This window comes from Dendrobium catenatum, unplaced genomic scaffold (assembly GCF_001605985.2).
Source record: "Dendrobium catenatum unplaced genomic scaffold, ASM160598v2 fragScaff_scaffold_1038, whole genome shotgun sequence".
In the NCBI taxonomy this organism is placed as follows: Eukaryota; Viridiplantae; Streptophyta; class Magnoliopsida; order Asparagales; family Orchidaceae; genus Dendrobium; species Dendrobium catenatum.
In genome coordinates this window covers 2,203,338-2,224,581 of record NW_021319500.1, presented here as the reverse complement: position 1 = coordinate 2,224,581, position 21,244 = coordinate 2,203,338, and the positions used below count along the sequence as shown (strand labels likewise).

At 35.4% G+C, this 21,244-nt stretch overlaps 1 protein-coding gene and 2 long non-coding RNA genes across 3 annotated transcripts in view; 1 reads left to right on the top strand and 2 right to left on the bottom strand.

Moving 5' to 3' along the window:
• LOC110093404 (probable protein S-acyltransferase 7) overlaps positions 1–21,244 on the top strand; it is a 37,811-nt gene that overhangs the window by 698 nt on the left and 15,869 nt on the right. Inside the window, exon 3 of the mRNA XM_020818284.2 lies at positions 16,042–16,224. Within this exon, the coding sequence (XP_020673943.1) occupies positions 16,042–16,224 (183 nt within the window). The remainder of the gene's footprint in view (positions 1–16,041; positions 16,225–21,244) is intronic.
• The window catches only part of LOC114580468, a 19,190-nt gene continuing 14,974 nt past the window's right edge, over positions 17,029–21,244 (bottom strand). The window contains exon 2 of the long non-coding RNA XR_003701886.1: positions 17,029–17,280. This is a non-coding gene — a long non-coding RNA (uncharacterized LOC114580468). The remainder of the gene's footprint in view (positions 17,281–21,244) is intronic.
• On the bottom strand, positions 19,821–21,203 carry LOC110093405. Its single transcript, XR_002302703.2, has 2 exons — positions 20,548–21,203; positions 19,821–20,041 (listed from the first exon to the last, which is right to left on the bottom strand). It is a non-coding gene; the product is annotated as an uncharacterized LOC110093405 (long non-coding RNA).

Below are 21,244 nucleotides of genomic sequence, written 5' to 3'. Positions count from 1 at the left end.
TTACCCTGGCAAAATCTTGTGTGTTATATTCTGGTTATAAACATGCCCATTTTGCTATGCCCATAGCCTTTAAGCCCTGCATTTTTGTTTTCTCGTGCTGCCATATTTTGGTTTTGAAGGCATAAGTTCGAGCATTATTCTGATACTTTTAGTTTTGGGAATTCATATGAACTAATCTTAAGCTTATGGGTTTGTGGCAAGTTTCAAACTTTGGCGTCATTTATTATTTCTGCTGTTGTTTGAAAAGTGGGGTGGGGGTGGAAAGTTGTTATTGAAAGAAGATACTGATAAAATTTGCTGAATTGAAAGTTTAAGGTGCTGCTTGGTTGATGAGCTATAGTTCATTAATAAAATGGGTTTTTGTTGAGGTCATTGGTTCAAAAGGTGTAAACCTACACCCCTGTTGCATACAGGAAAACAACAAGCAGTAAACAAGATAAACACAGTAAGAAATAGAAGAAATGTCTATTGATTTCATTCATGCCGGTTACATTAGCAGAGACTAGATATATAGGGTAGGATAATAGAGTTAGTTATTAAGATAGTTATGCCATAATGTCTGCACGTTGGTGTAACTGAATGAATGCATCCAGATGATACAAGCAATTGTAAGAATGTGTGCTAACAGTTGTAGGCAGTTATAAACCGTATGCTAACATCCCCCTTCAAATTAATGAGCCATGGAGTGGATCGTTAGTTTGTGTCTGAGCGTGTGGAAGCGAGCAGCTGAAAGTGGTTTGGTGAGAATGTCTGCAGGTTGATCAAGGAGCTGATACAATGAATTGTAATTGCCTTTGATTTGATGTGATCACTGATAAAATGATAATCGATCTCGATGTGTTTTGTGCAGCCATGAAAAATTGGGCTGTTTGCAAGAGCCAAATCAGAGGTGTTGTCACAATAAAGGGGAGTGGTTGAGTGTTGATGTGTCTGAAAATCAGCCAAAAGAAGTGATGCAGGACTACTTAGATGACATGCTTATGGATTCATGTGGGCATTGCACAACTAATAGATTAGAACAATTTCAGAACAAAATTACAAGCAGTTTTCAAACGATAACTAAAACAAATGAGTGGATCAATTGCGTAGGCTAAATCACATGCTCCGAGTTTGAACTATCAAGATAATTAAGAAAATAGAATGCAATACATAATAGTAGTTTTCAAGTTAAATCCTTAATCTAACAACGAGACGTAGGATGCATAGAAGATTACACTCAATTCCTACAAATGACTAGGCTTGGCAAGAGCAATTGAAGGCGCTTTCGTGATTACAATCAACCAATTGAGAATTTAGATTTAGAAGAAATTGAATACAAGTAGAAGGGAAGACCTTTGTTAAGGCGATGTGAAGATCTTCCAATCAAGGCCTTCGTCATGCTCGTTGATGGCTTCCGTTAGAACGCACAAGATGCCATCCACGTCCTCTTCAATAGTATGGTCAATCTCTTTCGCCTTGGTGATGTACTCAGATATCTTGATAAGAAAGAAGCTTCTCTTGCCTTGTGGGGGGGAAAGGACCATACGCTGAAATCTGAAATTGGTTTCAGATTCTTGTAAATAGATTATGGAAATTTTGTAGAGAAGTGCCAAGATGATCAGTGGAAAATTCAGCCAGCAGCAGGTAATGGCTTTCAACGCTTCTCACAAGGAGATCAAGCACTACAGAGGGATTTCTAAGGAAATCCAAATAGGGAGATTGGCTGTTACGGGAGAGAGGAGAAGTCCAGAAATTTATTTCCTAAATTAAAATGAGAATATAGGAAATATTAAAGAGGTGGGGCTTGAGGAAAAATCGGCTCAGGTTTAGGAGTTTTGGGAAATATTTCCATAGGCAGTGAATGGAGTTAGGAAATAAATATTAAGTGGTCCCCCATAGAGAGCTGGCGGGATTTCTGATCACGGGAATATTAAGGAGGGATAATAAAGTGTATTAACTCAGGTTTTATATTTAGGAAAGGCCTAATTAAAATCCAATTGAATTTTGAATTTCAAATTAGATTAAAATAGAAGCTCCCCTAAATTAGATGAGTTGTTTTAGGCAGGATTTTGAAATTCAAATTCAAGGACTTGAAATTCAAAATTATCCCAAATCTCCTCACACCCAAGTAGGAAACTCATAAGGGGAAAGCGCTTGAATGTGGCCGGCGGCTAAAATCTATGGCCGGCGGTTCGGGCTCGGGTGGAGGGAGGATAGTGGTTCGGGTGAAGATCGTGGGGAAGGATATTGGCGGTGGTCTTGAGGGAAGAAGAAGGCTCGGGTGGAGAGGTTGGCGGATTAGATGATGGGGAAGTCAAAGCAATCAAGTAAGAAAACGAACCACGAACCCGGCCGTCCCCAAGGTTGGTGGGTAGTGCGCAAATCTCCCTCTCCTAGGGATCTCTCTCCATTAGAACTCACAAGTTCTCACAATGCTCCAAGCAAGAAGACAAAATTCTCAAATAATCATTCATTTCCTTGAAAATAAAACAAAGGGGCTTTAAATAGCCTCATACAAAGGACTCTAACTGACATGACACAAATGCCCTTAGGCTTACACATGACCACTCCCATACAAAAGGGTACAAAGGGAAAATAAATAAACAAACATAAGCAAATAATAAAATGCATGAAAATAAAATACATCGACTCAAAAATATAACGAGTCGATCGTGGCCGTAGATTGGCGGCCACGTCGCTGGTAAACTTTCCATGATGATCTGATGTCCCTATCAAGAAGTCAGAGCCAGAGTGTATTCGATGTTGTTGAAGCAAAGACGCGATATTCTGCTTCTGTTGAGGATTTAGCCACTGTTGATTGCTTTTTAACGCTCCATGAGATTAGATTATCTACCAAAAATGTGCATAAACCAGTGACAGACTTGCGGTCATGAGAATCGGCCACCCAATTGGCATCCACAAATGTGCGTAGTTGAAGTGAGCTGCAAACTAAAGGAAGACCAAAATCGATTGTGCCTTGAATGTACCTAAGGAGCCTTTTGAGAGACTGGTAATGAAGGTTTGTTGGGTTGCACATATACTGACATATCTGATTTGTGGCAAATGCTATGTCAGGTCTGGTAATGGTGAGATACTGTAATGACCTAGCAAGTTGGCGATACAGATGCAGATTGTGATATGGAAGTTCAACATCATGACATTGTGAAGGCTTGGTGGGCACCGGTGTGAGTGCAGATTTGCATTGGTTAAATCCTGATGCATGGATAATGTCTCTGGCATAATGTTGCTGGGTAAGAAAATAACCATTGGAAGTGGTGGATATTCGAATTCCCAGAAATAAGGAAGCAGAGCCAAGATCTTTGAGAAAAAAATCTGATTGTAGCTGAGTGATGATGCGTTGGATGGTGGGTTGAAGATTGCTTGTGATTAGCATATCATTTACATACATCAGTAGATAAATTTGTACCTTGTTATGATGATATACAAGCAGTGAGGAATTGGACTTGCTGAAGTGGAAGCCTAAGCGAAGAAGCGCATCTGTAAATTTGTGAAACCACTGTCTTGGAGCCTGCTTAAGTCCATAGAGGGCCTTGTGGAGCTTGCAGATGTGATGCGGAAACTGTTTGTCGAGAAATCCGGGTGGTTGAAGCATGTAAACGTTTTCCTATAAGTCTCCATGAAAAAAAGCATTGGACTCATCCAGCTACACGAGAGGCTAGTTTCGGTGAAGTGCTATTAGAAGGAGAATCCGTATTGTAGGAATTTTCGCAACCGGACTAAATGTTTCTTGGTAGTCAATTCCATGCTCCTGTGTGAATCCTTGAGCGACAAGGCGGGCTTTGTAACGGTCAATCTGACCGTTGGGATGGAGTTTAAGTTTGAAGGTCCAGCGGCAACCGAGCACTGGTTGATTGGTGGGAGCAGGGACTAATGATCACGTGCCTTGTTTTTGCAAGGCTAGGAATTCTGAAGACATGGCAGAGCGCCATTGTTAAGATTTGGCTGCTTCCTTGTAGCTAGTTGGAATGGGATGAGGTAAGAAGTTTGCTAGCAAATTAAAAATTGGTTTTGGCTTTATATTTGCTGTTTTAAGCCTGATCTGCTTAGGATGAATTGAGGTGATTGATTGTTATGGTGAAAGAGTTGATATTGGAGATGAGGTGGGTTGAGCCGTAGTTGGTTTTAGAATAGTTTGATGGGAGGAATGAGATGAAGGTGGGGTGATAGATTCGTTCGGAGTGTTGCTTGGAGAGGTGATACGTTATGTTGGAATGAGCAACGGAGGAGAAATTGAGTATGGTGGAGGCGTGGTAGTGGATGAGGTGATAGGAGAGCCAAAGGGAAATAGATGTTCATGGAAAGTAATGTGCCTGGAAATGTAAATTTTCTTTGATTTTTGATCATAACACCTATAGCCTTTGTGTGTAGGAGAGTAGTGTAAAAAGATACAAGGTTGAGATAGTGGGTTAAGTTTGTTTGTATCTAGATGTGATAAGTGAGGAAACAAAGGCACCCAAAAGTGTGTAAATGGCTATAGGAGGGAAGTTGTCCATATAGTAGTTGATAGGGTGTTTGAAATTGGTGGGCTGTGGTGGGAAGAAGATTGATAAGGTAGTTTGAGGTAAGCACAACCTCGGCCCAGGATTGAGTGGAAGATTGGCGGCATGTAGGAGGGTTCGTGTATTTTTGCGTTCAGCAGCACCATTTTGTTCTGGGTGTAGGGACAACTGAGTTGGTGGAGGATTCCCTGTGTTTGAAGGAACTGCTTGAATGTTGAGCTAGTATATTCTCCGCCACCATTAGAACGAAGAATTTTAATTTTTGTATTAAATTGTGTGTTAATGAGTTGGCTAAATTGTTAGAATTTGATTGAAGTTTTTACTTTGCTATGCATAAGAAAAAGCCAACAAAAACGAATAATCATTGATGAATGTTACAAAATATCAATATCCATTTAAAGAGGAAATGGGGGCTGGACCCCAAACATCTGAGTGTATTAACAAAAACAGAGAAGATTCATTTGTGGAACTAGTAGAGAATGACAATTTATGGTTCTTGGCCGTTTCACATGAATTGCAAAGAAAAGAACTATTGGAAATACATAGAGATGACTGGAGTTTTGCTATAGTTTTCATGAGTTGCTAATGAGGGTGATCGAGCTGCGCATGCCATAGAGTTGTTGGAGAGAGAGTGCTATGAAATATTGTGGTGTTGTTGATTGACGGTGAGACTTGATAGAGACCATCATGATGGTGACCATGAAGAAGAACATGATTGTCCGTGAGGTCCATAATAATGAAGCCAGTGGAGTCAAAAGAGATGGAACAGTTGTTATCAAAGGTTAGTTTGTGAATAGAAAGCAAATTATGTGAAAGGGAAGAACATGTAGAAGGTTGCGAAGAAAGATCTTACGGTGGAAATCTGGTAGAGGTAATATCCCTTGGCCGGTGTGTTGGATTGGAAGTGATGTGCCGTTGGCTATAAAGACACTGTCTGATCCCTAATAAGGTGTAGCTTGTTGTAAATTGAAAGCATCAGGTGTTAGATGATTCGTGGCTCCATAATCTCACACCCAATCAAATTTGGTGGAGGACTACTGTGGAGAGAGGTATGCTCGGGTTAGATTGGGGTTTGCTAATAGATATTGCATGTTGCACCTATTCCAACATGATAATGCAGTGTGACCATACTCATTGCAGATTTGACAAGTTGGGCGGGATTGATTCTAAGCTTGCGAACCATGACCTGAGGAGAATGGTGATCGTGATGAAGATCCTCTGCCACAAGGAGGTGTTGGTTGCCAATTGCAGTTTGCCTGATTTGATGGAGTTGAATTTCATCCAGTATAAAGGGCTTGATGATCTTTATGGGGAATTGATTCTTTGAGGAGTTCATTTTGTTGATGTATTTCTTCACTGCATAGTAGTGAATAAAACACTTCAAGATTGATAGAGTGAAGGGATGTGCGAATGGAAGTCTTGAAGGAATTATAAGAGGGAAAACCATTTAAAATGTATAGAATTATATCTTCAGAGTCCACTTGAGAAATAGCTGCAACAATATTATCTACTAGAGCTTTGATTTGAGTGAGGTATTGAGTCATGGTATTATCACACTTTTGTATGTGATGTAACTTATTCTTTAATTGGATCACTTGAGATCAGTTAGTAGGCTGAAGTCGAAGCTCTAGATTTGTTCAAATGTCATGAGCTGTGGTTAAAGTGAGGACATAAGGAAGGATCGAGGGTGATATTGTGGATAAGAGGGCTGAAACTAGATTTTGATCAACTAGTTTCCATAGGCGGTATTCTGTGTAGTCTGGTGGAGAAGTGGAAGATGAAATTGGTTCAGGTGGGCATTGAAGACTACCTTTTAGATAACCTTCAAATCCATTTGTCGAAAACAATTTGTATATCTGCAATTGCCAAATGGGATAGTTGTCATTTGCAAGTTGAATATTAACAATGGATTTGATGTTGGACATAAAAAATTTTAGAGGAGGTATGTTGTATTTAGTCATTGATGCAATAATGGAGGAGGTGGGATTGGTTCTTGTTGATTCCTGATCAGCCATTAGGAGGGGTGGCGACGACCTTCAACGCTCTGATACCATGTTGAATACAGGAAAACAACAAGCAGTAAACAAGATAAACACAGTAAGAAATATAAGAAATGTCTATTGGTTTCATTTATGCCGGTCACATTAGCAGAGACTAGATATATAGGGTAGGATAGTAGAGTTAGTTATTAAGATAGTTATGTCATAATGTCTGCATGTTGGTGTATAAATGAAATTGTATGAATGCATCCAGATGATACAACAAGTTGTAAGAATGTGTGCTAATGGTTGTAGGCAGTTATGAACTGTATGCTAACAACCCCGACTCACGGAGATGATTAAGGGATTAATCTCAATTTATGGGACAAATCTTATGAGTCAAGTTCAAACAAAATAATTTGGTATTCAAGAGGAAATGCTTTATATATGAATAATTATAAACAAACACGTATAAGCATAAATATAATGAATAAAATTTTAGTTTTACCAAGGAAGTCCTTGGCAATATTTCAACTAAAGGAAGAAAAAAAAAACATTAATTGATGGAAAGGAAATGAAATAAACAAACAAAGTATATAATAACTAGCCCAAAACCCAATATATGTTTAAAGAAAGGGCTACAACATTAACTTAAATATCGATTTAACAAAATAATTATTTCTAAAAAGTTATATTCTTGTTTTCTAAACAAATTGATGAAATTTACTAAGATAATTTTGTACTTATTAAATTACAAATGGGGGAATGCAAAATGAACAATAAAGAGGCATTTTAATGGAATGTCACTAGCAAATGTTATTGTGACATATGAGTAGGTGAAAAACAAATGACCAAAATCTCAAATGACCTAAATGACCAAAATCTCAAATGCTCATATGATTTACAGTATAGTAATATTCATAGTTATCTAGGTGAAAAACAACATTTAATGCCATTAAATGTTAATATCTTTATATGTACCCATAAAATTATATATATATATATATATATATATATATATATATATATAGAGAGAGAGAGAGAGAGAGAGAGAGAGAGAGAGAGAGAGATGAATCATTAGTCATTTATTATAGTACTTTTATATTTATGTACAACTATATTCAGTCTATTAAGATACCTTGAATGAAGAATATTTTATTAACCTATGAAAATCTACTGATTCCTAAAGAGTTTTTTTTGGTGGATATAACGTCTCTCGATCGAAGAAAGAAAACAAGACTTGCGATTGTGGGTGAGAGCAAGGGTATGCGATGATCTAGCTCCATGTTTCCATAAATGCGAGTAGAGTTGGTGAGGCACACTAATCCTTGAAGTTAGGGAGTGCGAGTTGGGTGGCTGGGGCAATTTGCTTATGGAGTTCAAATCAAGGGCATCGATTAGTTCAAGCATCGGGAGTGGAATTTGTCTAGGTTTTGTTTGTTACATTTACCCCACTTAAAAAAAATTGGTCTCCAAAGTCATTCCTTAACTTGAATAGCTATGGGTACTTCACGATTATCTCTTTTGTCATCTTCTATTATATTCTCATTATGATTGATTCTTTTAGAGTGCCTTGATAAATGGAATGGATTGACACGAAGGTGCTTAGCTTCATGATCCAAAATATGATTAAATATCTCTTTATAACTCAGATATTTAAGAATCAATAGTGGCTTAATTTGAATTATATGAGAATCATTAATGAAAACAATGTCATAAACAAAAGAGATGTTAATGTACACTTGCAAATTTCAAAAGAAGAGGCAATAGATAAGAAGCTCTACCCACTCTTTCAATCATCTCAAAATGAATAATGAATTGGGTTTGCTTGTTGAATCTTGGAACTCTACGTAACGTGAAACCTTGAGAAAGATATTAGCTCTAACCTCGAATTCAATTTCTCTATTGCTTAAGGTTTAAATGCCTTAGCTAATGTTGTTGAACCGAACAAGTTATTATTGAATCAGATGAACTTTTTTATTAGCTTGATGATACACATGATTATTATGCATTATTACCCCAACTAGGTTCTTTGTTTTTCATATTTATTATTCTTTAAATTCAGAATTTTGCTATAGCAATGCAAGGAATTTGATTTATGTTGGAGGGCATGATTGTTGGTGGATTTTAGGTACATGATGTGCAATGGCGCCTTGGTGTGCAACCCATAGTTTTTGAGATAGAAAACACAGAGCATGGTGCCTAGGTGCCTAGACTCGGCGCCTAGGTGGTAAGTCCGACACCCAGGCACCCAAAAGTTAAATTTTTGGCACCAAGCCCAGCCTGCACTAAATTGTAGCAAATTTTGCCTATTCTGTGGTGAATTTTTGGGGATACTTAAGAAACATTTTAAGGTTTAGAGAGCTTTTTTAGCAACCATATTTTGGAGAGCTTTTCAAGGGCAAAGAGATTTCTTGGAGGAGTTTTGATGGTGGTTAGGGAAAGAAAGAAGAAGATTTCGATGGCGTGTACTGAGAGCCCAAATCTTGAGTTTTTCTTTCTTCTTATTTATTCTTGCAATCAATTATTTTGTATTTTGATTTCAAGTTAGCATAAACTAAAACCCCTTTTTGGATATTAGATGTAGCCAGTTGTACTTTTATTGGTTTGTGTTGAATATTATCTTTTGAGTCTTTGTGCTTTCATATCGTTATGTATTTTATCCTATGTTGATTGAGTTTTAATTGCTTGGCCACCAATGAGAAGTTCAGAAGGTCCGGTTGAAATTAATAGGTAGAGAATGAACTTGTTGTGGATAAATATCGTGATAAATCTATTGAAATCGTTTAATTTGAGTGATCACTTGTACCGTAGCAATTAAACTAATCTATGTTGAATCTATCATTATGATATAGGAATGCTGTGTAAATAGGTTAGTAATCCAAGGCATTCTAGAGAAAGGTAAGTCCATCTTAATTTTGATAGCAGCAAAACTTTTATGACTGTATTGTACTGCAACCAAGCCAATAGAAAGATCCCTAATGAAATCTTATCTCTAGACCTAGTCTACCAGATTTATATATAAGGTATTCTCTAGTTTGCTTTAGTTGTTTACTTATTTTCTATTTTTATAAAACTCCATTCTATTTCGATTTTTTAAATAGAATAAATGCAACCTAATTTTAGTAATTGGTTGGCAGTATCTTTGCGATGATACTTGATACTCATCACTTTATTACTTAATAATCACACATTTTTTTCATATATGCTCATTCATAACACTTGATCAACTTGTTGAGGTCCTTAGAGTATTCTCTTGCCAATGCTAGATCAACACAAAGGAGATTTATTTTTTTTTCCATAAAGTGCCTCATATTGTTTCAGATCAATACTAGCTTGAAAATTATTATTGTAAATGAAATTCACAAATGGAATGTAATCTTCCTAACAATCACGAAAGTCTATAATGTAGGCTCTCAGCAAGTATTCTGAAGTTTGAATATAATACTTCGTTAGACCATCTTTTTGAACATGAACACTATATTGATGTCTAACCTCATACCTAATTCCTCTTGCACTTTATTCCATAATTTAATAATAAATCCTTCGTTTCAATTAGATACAATGATTATTGTTTCTCCATGCACTCAAATAATATAATCCATATGCATCCTTGTTAGCTTCTTCATGGAACCTGCTAGGTGAAAAATGAGCGGTCTTTATGAGTTGTCAATCACTACCCAAATTATATTATGCCTTATTTGGATCTTGATAAGCTAATAACATTATTCATCACAATCTCCTGCTTTTGCTCATGATTAGGACGAATCTGCAACATAAAACTGAATTTTTGATGTTTAACCTTAACTACTTGATATGTCAAACACTTGGCTTCAAAATTTGTAACATCATTATTCATACCAAACCATGAGGAAAGGTTTTAAAATCTTGATACATTCTCCCTTGATAAATAGAATATGGATTAGTGTGCACTTTTTACTGTATCTCCTATTGAAGTCCTATCTAACTTAGAAAACATTATCTATCTTTAATTTTTAATGAACTTGATCGAGTAATAATGAATTTTGGTTTCATTCTAATTTGAATGTAGTGAGACCTTTAATGCTCTATGGTGCAGAATGTTGGCCATTAAAAGAGAAGCATAACATTGAGTTAAGTGTTACAGAGATGAGGATGCTTAGGTGGATGAGTGGTTAAGTCTTAGAGACAGGATACAAAATGAGCATATATGTAAAAAGGTTGGAGTAGCTCCAGTGGAAGATAAGATTAGAAAGTCGCCTTAGATGGGTTGGTCACATAAAACGGCGGCCTTCTGATGACTCGATTATGAATGTTGATGTACTAGATTTGACTTATGTTAAGAAATGTAGAAGTAGATCTAAAAAGTATTAGTTAGAAAATATTAGAAATGATATTTCTTTATTAGATTTTGATGATAATTTGACTTTTAACTTGACACAATGGAGAATAAAGATTCATGTAATCGACCCCCACATAGTGGGATAATGTCTTATTGTTGTTGTTGTTGTCTAATTTGAACGTAATTTTTATATTACATCAATTCAGTGTCTTCTATGTGATTTGCACGAATCCAATCTGAAATTGTTGGCTAAATAATCATATCGCACATGATGGATTTGCTTTATGGTGGTACTATCGCTAAGATGAAGTCAATCTATCTTGAATGCCAACTATCACTTGAATGATTATCTAAGTTGAGTAAGTTGAATATTTTCCACTCAAAACATCTGGAACAACATCAACCTTGCTTGAGTGGTACTAAATTTATAGGTCATTATAGTACATTTACTCAAGCCATTGCCTCTACCCTACGTCCAAAATCTTGTGTGTAAAAATATTCTCCAAGCTCTTATGATCAGTAAAAATCTAATAGTGAATGCCATAAAGATAATGCATTTAGATCTTAAATTCAAAAATATATGCAATTATCTCCAAGTCATGTGTATGATAATTCTTATCATATATCTTGAGCTACGTAGAGGCATAAGCTACTTCATTGTCATGTTGCTAGTAGAACATAGTCCAAACCCTGATGCGAAACATATCAATATTTGAAGGAATGATGTGAATATAAGCTGACACTAAGTCATTCTTGATCTTCTAAAAATGTTGCTCATAAGAATCAAACCACAAATAGTTAAGAAACTTCAAATCAATTTAGTTAATGGGTGCAGCAATACTTAAACTTTCAACAAATCTTATATAGCAACCAACTAGACCAAAAAAGAACTACAAATCTCTTTGCTTTTGTTCGATTTCGAATAATCTATCAATCTTGATCATAGCAAGATCAATATAAATTTTAGCTCAGTTTAAAATGTGTCATGGATGTTCTTTTATACATTTGCAAGAGTATGTACCATGGTGTATGCTTTTTGTTGATGATATTCTTCTTATTTATAAGACTAAGGAGGGAGATGAAGGAAAACTTGAATTATGGAGGTTAATCTTAGAGTCTATAAGTTTTCCTTAGGGTAGATCTAAAATTGAATACATGGAGTGTAATTTTAGTAGTAATAGATATAGTGAGGGAATTGTGACTTTAGAAAATAAAGTCATTAAAAAGAGTACATGTTTTAGATATATTAGGTATGTTATTCAAACTAATGTGAAATAGACGGGGATATTATTAGTAAAATTCAAGTTGGATGATTGAAGTGGAGAATCTAGCCTGTTGCATGATGTGGACCTCCGAAGGAGCACCGCTCGCGGGGGTTCGAATGCAGAGGGTACGACCGCACTATCCCGTAGGACAAAAAGATCGTAGGCCTCTACGCTCGACACGAACAGGTCGATGGGAGGGCAGATTGGATCGCGCATACGACTAACCATTGGGGATGGATGCTGTCGCCAGCACACCCCGATGGGTAGCAATATATACGACCTAGTCACGGGTTTCCCCCACCCGATACGAGAGATCGAGTGGGGTAAAGTAGATTGCCTCAAATTTAAGGAATAAATTTATAAGATGGTGGTGAGACTTGCAATGCTTTATGGCACAAAATGTTGGCCATTAAAAGTGAAACATAAAATTTAGTGTTGCAGAGATGAGGATGCTTAGGTGGATGAGTGACTTTACTCTTAGAGACAATGTGAAACGAGTATATATGTGAAAAAGGTTGAAGTAGCTGCAGTGGCATATAGGACTAGAGAGAGTACCTTAGATGGTTTGGTCGTATTAAACGTCGGCCTTCCGATGACACAGTTAAGAGAGTATCTGCATTAGATCTGGTCTATGTTAAGAAATGTAAAGGTAGACCTAAAAAATAATGTTAAAAGGTATTAGAAATGACATTTTTTATTAGATTTAAACAAGAATTCAACTCTTAATTGGACACAATGGAGAATTCATGAAAACCGACCCCACATAGTAGGATAAAGGCTTGATGTTATTATTATTGTTGATAACATGTCTAAGAAAATTTACCTCTTGAAGTCAAAATATCATCAATTACTTATATAAAAAAGTGACATAAATAAGATATAAAAACTCTATTCTATTCATATGATCTATTAAAACGACAAGGGCATCACTCAACCCAAATAACATCACCATAAATTCATAATGATCATGTCAGGATCAAAAGATAGTCTTAAACATACTATTACTCTTGATTTTCAATTGGTGATAATCTAATCAAAGGTAAACCTTGAAAAACATAGAAGCACCTTGACATTTATCAAACAAATCATTTATATGAGGTAGATGATACTGATTCTTCACAGTCACCTTATTTAACTCCGTATAATTAATGTATAACCTCATACTTCCATCTTTCTTCTATTCAAACAAAATTGTTGCTCCATGAATAAAAGAAAGAAAGAAAGAAAAGGAATTTTTTTGTTTGTATTATTAGCAACCTTATTCCAATGTTTGGGGTTAGGTTTTGGAATTCTCATTTTTCATTTTTTCCTACATAGTGCTACATGAGTTGTTAAATCTATTTTATGTAAAATTTTTCGAACAATTCCTAGTCATTGTTGGAAGATTATTTGATGTGATACCACATGCGAAGGAGCTTCTTAAGAAAATTAAAAGTGATTGACAATGGAATTACAATTAAGAGCTTATTGAGATAACAAGTAAAATCATTAAAGGTTCTTAGTTGTTAACTTGCTTAGGCGAAGGAGTACAAATAGATTAACCAAAAACTCATGGATAACCAAGGATAGTAGCAATACCAAAAGCTATTAATCAACAATCCGTAATTTAATAACGAGAGTTTCACCTTGGGGATTGATCACTCAACTACACTAGGCTTAGCGGGAGAAGATCTTTAGCACACCGAACGATGCCATGAGGAAGGTTGCAACGCCGATGGTCTTGAGCCACGGAAAGGTCGACGGTGGTGGAGGAGACACGGACGGATAGCCATTGACGGTCCACGAATAGTCCTCGAATTGCTCGTCGATGACGTCTACGAGCGTGGGGAGGATGCGATTCAAGTAGTCTTCAACGGTGTCGTCGAAATCAAAGCCCACATCAAAGAACGGCGATTGGTGGATGTCGACTTGACCTCGATGTCTTGCACAAATCCAAAGTTCCATTCGGATTCCGCCATGCATGCTTGGCGTCGGAGAATTTTCCACATGAGGGAGGAAGAACGTGGTGTTGAAAGAGAGTAATTGCAGTTGACAAGGAGGGAGAGGAGGAGATGAGACCGGCGGGAAACTCAAGGAGAGAGGGTGGGGTTCGGCGGGTGCAAGAAGGAGGTTAGGGTTAGGGAAAAAGAAGTGGATTTCCAAATTAGGAAAGAATTTGAAATTTGAAATTCAAATTTCAAATTTGAAGCAAGCGGAAGGAGGGGTTGGACGGGTGGGGGAAGTCGCCGGCAAGGTGGCCGGCCAGGACCGTGGAAGTGGCCGGCGGCGGGCTTCCAAGGGGCGGCGGCAACTTGGGTTATGGAGGGATTTTCTTGTGGTGGAGAAAGAAGATGGAGGTGAATACGAAGGAGAAGATAGAAAACCTAACCACGAGCCGAGGACTCTTCCAACGACTGGTGGGCCTTGCGATTTGCTCCCCTTGAGCTCTCTCCCTTCTCAAGCTCTTATGCAAGAAGAAGAAGTAGAAACACACAAATTTTTCATTCAAATCTTCATTACCTATTACAAGAGAAAAGACCCATATATATAGGTCTCAAGCATACAAGGAGAAAAAAAGACTAAATTGCCCTCAGGGCCCCAACATGACTCAACTCAACATAAGGGTACAAAAGGAATACATAAAATAAAATGCATAATAACTAAAAATATAAGCTCTGAATCGTGGCCGTCGATCTGCGATGCTTCCGGCGATACACCTGTTTGAACCTTGGATCGATGTCCTCATCATTATTATTATCATCAATGTTATTGGGAAGATCAATAGGCATAATATGTTTAAATATCTTAAGAGTTATTATAGAGTAGAATAGGGATGTAGATGGAGATATAACTTCTAGAGTTATGAATTGTTATTAAAAAGTAAAAATGCCTTACAAATAAAAGATTACCACGTTGACTTAAAAGGTAAACTTTAGAAAAAATCAATTAGACACCAGTTATGCTTTATAAAATTGAGTGTTGGGTGCCAAAGAAGTTATTAATCACAAATATAGTGTAGTAAAAATTAGAATGTTATGAAAAATTATTGGAAATTTTGAGTAAATGATTGTATTAAGGAGGTGATGGAAGTAAATGCTTGTTAGAGATAAAATTTTAAAAAAATAAAATTAGATGATTTTGCATGTACATTGAATGATATAAGGTGCACCAACTTGAAAACTAAATAAAGTTAAGGTGGAAGGGTAGGAAATAAACGTGGTAGACTGTAAGTTATAAGACTTGAAGTTGCACAAAATAGAGAGAATATCTCATACAAATCGCAACATAAATACAAATCAAAATATAAACAAATTGAGAATGAGAGTTTAAAAAATAACCATCCTATATTGTTAGGATAAGACTAATGATGATAATGCTGATAAATTTATTGACGAGTTAGTGTAAACTAGGTAATTTAACCAACCAAAATGCTATTTTAAAAAAATAGTTTTTAAATAAGGTTACCAACTTGAAAAGTAGCCGAAATGCTTTCCATCATTGGCATAGCTTAAAGTGACCAACTGAGTATGAAAACGTTAATTTTAATTTGCATGTTTGTGTTTTTCATACTGTTCGTACAAATGAATTGGTTATTTATTTTTTTCATAGGATCACGGGATGAGATTGATATCTAATTTTGAATTCATTTTTATTTTTATTTTTATTTCTTCTAGTTATGTTCAACTTGACTTAAGGCTCCGCAGAAGTTCCGTAGCGGCACTGACTGCTGCTGCCTGGTGCCCTCTAAAGAGTGCCTACACATTTGTTGAGAATTGGGGCATTTATTTGCTAACTATTCAACGTTTAATAGTTTGTTATTTTATTTTTGTCTATTAGATTAATACTGGATAATATTTTCTGAACCAGCATTAACCTTGTTAATGTTTTCATCAATATTATTATAGATGCCGATTTAAGTTGTGGATTTCTGATTCTGTTTGCAACTAATCTGCTATACCATTCAAGAAAAAATACCAATTCGCTTGTGCATCTTTCAGAGGTTTTTCCTTGGTGGGAGGCTCATTTTTGGTCCAGATGTGAGGTCACTGTTTTTCACTGTAGGCCTGATAGTAATTCCAGTGATCCTGTTTGTAGTTTTTGTTTCACCCCAGCTTGTCGACGAGTTTAACTCCCAAATCGGCTATCTGATCTTATCGATTGCTGTTATCTTCGCAGCGTGTGTAAGTTACCATCTGCATTCCGTTTATGTTCCCTTTTGCATAAGTTGGATAATCTCATTTTCTGCCGTGGTTTTATCAACATCTAAGCAATTCTTTTACTGTGCGAAATTTTGCTACATTAGGTTCAAACTGCTGCCTAGATTGTGCAATATGCCAAGTCGGTGAAGTTAACCAATATAGCATTTTATTTTAATGACCTCATATATGAAAAATGCATAGCATGTTTCGTTGCAATGTAGAACTTCATACAAATGAATGCCATTATTCCTGTTTAGAGAGTACTTCATTTCAAGCTTCAAGTTTTTTTTTTTTTTTTTTTTTTGTTTAACACAACCATGACAGGTTTTTTCCAAAGCTATTGGGGTAAGTATGCAGTATCAGATTTGGCTATCTCTTCTTCTATTGTTGAAATTACGTGCTTATGAAGATTTACTAATTTCTAGCAATTTTATATGTGGCATTTCATATGTTCACTCAACCAAACATCATGCATGCTAACCGAGTATGTTCAATTACTATTGTAAGTTTCTCCTTAATATAACGGGGTAAGTATGTAGTGACATATTGATAGGTATCCGATCTTCAAACGACAAAAACAGTAACAATGAAAAGAAAACGTAGCATAAATCAATAAGAAAAATATTTATTTCAGCATAACAAACCAAGATACAAGTTGATATACTATTTGAGAGGCCGATCGGCTCCTCCATATACATTTGTAATACCCCACAGTACCTCTTACCAGTAAGGTAGAGTATAACAAGAATAAACATAACATTTCCATCACTTAACACCTCTTTCATATCATTACATTTCCACTTTATATAAAAGATCATATAAACTTCATCTAATACAATAAAGGAAGCATGTAACAATTCCCAAGTTTCATCCAAAATCTAGTACAGAGCAACTAAGAAAAACCAAACAAATTCAAAGTAATACAATATTAAAATTGTTTACTAACCTCAAAAGTAGACCTCAAACATAGAATAAACATTTACATAAAATTTAAAATACTTGCAGATTAGTCTTCTTCAATCTTTTCCTTTCCCTTTCCTGTAACAACAGCCAGTAATAAACTACTGGTGAGCTATGAGACTCCATAAGTGATGCAATATGAAATAACATTTAAATTACATGATTATAAAATTTTGAATATTGAATATATAAATAAAGTTAAACTACTAGAGCAAACTTCATAAATTCTCATTTGACATTACCCAGAATTTATTCTTGCATTCATACTGAATATCAATTTTACTCATTAAAAGATTTGGCTACTTATTCATAAACATATTCAATGGAGCCCAGGTAAACCTGGCATTATCGCCATTGAATTACATAGAGGTCTCTTTTGCCTCTTTGGGGTCCCTTTTGCCCCACCTGCTTTGCAGGTTTCATTTCCTTGGGGTCCCTTTTGCCCCACTTACCAAACAGTTTAATATATGGGGACCCTTTTGCCCCACCTGCATTGGTAAGTTATACATAAATCTTTAGCCAAACTTTACTTTTAAATTGATATTCAGTACACTTTTCATTTTCATTATCCATACTACACTTGCTGCATGTTTTCTTATTCATTCATTGTATAAAAATGAATATGCACATTATAAGTAAAGAAAATGATCTCTTTCCAAAATATTATTAACAAGAAAAACATTTAAATGACATAATAAATCTTTATTTAAACTCACATAATGAATTTATGGGAGTGGGTATTCATACATGGAAACTTGACTATGAATATCTTTTAGAAAAAAAGAAACAAACTAGTAGTGCCTATTTTCCTTAGATTGATACAATATCAAATTTATAAAAGTTTTCTTTAAACTTTAAATTGCATTACTTACCTCTTTGCCCAGTCGTCTCAGCCAAATCTCTACCACGATTGTAAGTCACCCTGAAACCTCTCCTTTGCATTAATGATTTTGATGAATCCTAAACTTATAATTGTACACACTAAGAACTTGCACCACTTTGTATAAATATAAATGGATACTGAAAATATGTCAAAATATTTACCTCTTATTTCACTACAATTTCCCTACGATTTCCCTTTCACAGAAATTCCTTATTCTCTTCTCAGCACTTTCGAAAACCCCTCCATTGTCCGCCTTCTGCTACAGAATTTCTGCGATATTTTCTTTTGCACAACCAAACTCCTCTATTACACTGTGCCGAACTTTGCTTTACTGCATAGTGCTGCTCACTATACAAACATATCACTCCAAATCACTGAGTCGCCTGCATGCTTACGGATCCATCAGAAAATTCCACTGCGTCGCCCATTACATATTCAATACAGCATCGAATACACTCCTCTGTTGGCTTCCGTGAAATCAGAATAGAGAAAGGGCTTGCGTGACAGAGTGGATAAGGAATAAAAATCTCTAGAATAACTGCTCTATGTCACGTCATTTCAGTCCTTATAAGCCACGGTTCAGATAATAGGAAATAGGGAATATTTCTTTCCGTGCCATTTGATTGTGATCAACCACTACAAACTCAATTTAGTGGCTAACATAGGAAAAATATTAATTAATATAACCTTAATGCTGTACTGAAGTACGAAACACTATAATTACTATATATTAGAATTGCTTTAGAGCCAACATTTTTATTAACTAATAGTACATACTAATAATTAGTACTAAAGTTATTCCAATTAAACAATACTTATAATTATATCTCATTACCGTAATTATTAAATACTTTTCATAGTAATTAATTTAGCAATAATTTTTAAAAAAAATTATTATATTAAGAAAAGAATAAAAGCTCAAACTATTATTAGAATTTTAACATACTTGAAATTTTGGATATAACAACCTGAACTCTGATTTTGGCAAACTTACAGCCGAATTGAATGTCTCGAAAATACGAATCCAACAAAACCAAATTCGACCCAATTCGAGTTCAAATAGGTCCAAATCGAAGACTCAAAGCGATTATATAGTGATTCTTTCAAGTCCCATCATGTAATGCACTTTATATGATGTATATTTCATCTGTTTGTGTGTTGGATCTTCATACAATGCTAAAATGTTAAACTTTATACTTCTCTACCGCCGCGAATATTCCATGACGCAATAAATCTATTGATAACGAAGTAATCATTTAACTTTTTCATAATATGAAGAGTAGACGTTATAAATTGTAAGTTGTTTACTATTTTATATTTAATATTATACATTTTTAGATAACAACAACAACAACAACAACAACATCAAGCCTTTATCCCACTACGTGGGGTCGGCTACATGAATCCTTTTTCTCCATTGTGTCCTATTAAAAGTCAAATTCTCGTATTGAAAAAAAAAAAATATGTCTATGCCAATCTCAAGCCCGGATGAAAAAAGTTGATAAAAATTTTTAATAAAATAATTTAAGCCCCCCTCAATGAATTTTCTGACTTATGTTATGCTCCATTTTATATTTTGGCCTAAAATTAATTAAGAAATTATATTTTTTTTTTAATTACTGTGAGAATTTAAATTTTTTCTACAAAAAATTAGACATTAACATTTATTTTCTAAAAAAACAAATTCTCCACATAAATTTTTGAAAAATGGCACAAAAAAAAACAAATTCAAACATAAATATAACAATGATTTGTAAAATAATACTGAAAAAAAAAAATCTCTCATTTTCAATTTTCAAGAGCTTGCAAATTAGAAATCCAAACATGCGTAAATTAAAAAAAATAAAAAAAAAAGCAGCAGCAGGCAGCTATTGCACAGGCACAAAGTAAAAAAACTTAAGCTTCCTCGGATTGTGGAAAGCCCTTCCACTTGAAATTATCAGCATAAGACTTCACCTGCAGGATTAGAAAGAAAAATGGAAGTGAATGACTGCGAAATAACTTCTCCTCAAGTCAAATAATTTTCAATTTATGGATACTTTATAATAAATTAAAAGGCCTTTTTATTCAAAATTATAGTAGAAAAAATGAAAAATATAATGGTCAAAATTATTGAAGGTAATATATGATATATGAAGGGGAAGCGGGAAAGCTAAAAACCTTATGTTAGGGCCTAATATTAGATTAATTATTCTGTGCGGACGCCGAACACCATCCGGAGACCAATCAAAATGCACCATGTCACCCAGTACCGCGGCTCGGTACCGCTGATGTGACGTATTTTGGTTGATCTCAAAACGGCGTTCTGCGTCCAATCTCCGCACAGAATAATTTCTCCTAATATCATGGATCTTTATTTTTATAGATTTTGTTATCAAATATTCACAGTTCACGACAATAACCAAAAATAAAGTACAAGTAGAAAATCAGAGATGACAACTAGAGAGGAATTTAGTGGATACCTTCAAAAGAGGAGTATGACGCTTCTTAATCTGCAGAATAAGGTATGTGAGCACAACTATAGTTAAAAAGGTCCATTGCCAGAAAAAAGAGAGAAAAAAAAAAAACTAAAACTAAAACTATGATAAAATTCATGTAGTTTGGTCTAAGAGAAGGTTCTGAACAAAGTTAACCATATAAAAAAGAAGGCATCTTGTTTTTTACATCAAATACAAAAATTCCAGAAGGAACTACAATGCATACCACTAGCATGATGGGAAATGAAGTTCACAACATATGGAATAAATGCCTACGAAAAGCGTGCTCCCAAATCAAGAGTCTTAGGCTTTGTTTGGGACGACTTTCTGCTTCTTAAAACAACTTTTTTTAATTTTTGAACTAGAAATGATGAGGTCATCGATCAACGGTTCAGACACGTGTATCGCCGGAAGCATCGCCGATCGATGGCCACGATTCAGAGCTCATATTTTTAGTTATTCATGCATTTTCAGTTTTCAGTATTCCTGTTTTACCCTTGTGTGTGAGTGAGTCATGTTGGGGCCCCGAGGGCGATTTAGTCAATTGTTGTGCTTTTTATTTATTTGTATCTCATGACCTATATATAGGGGTCATGTATCATTGTATGGGGTTAATGAATATTTGAATGAAATTTTATGTTATCTTCTTCTTCTTGCATGAGGGCTAGAGAAGGGTGATTGA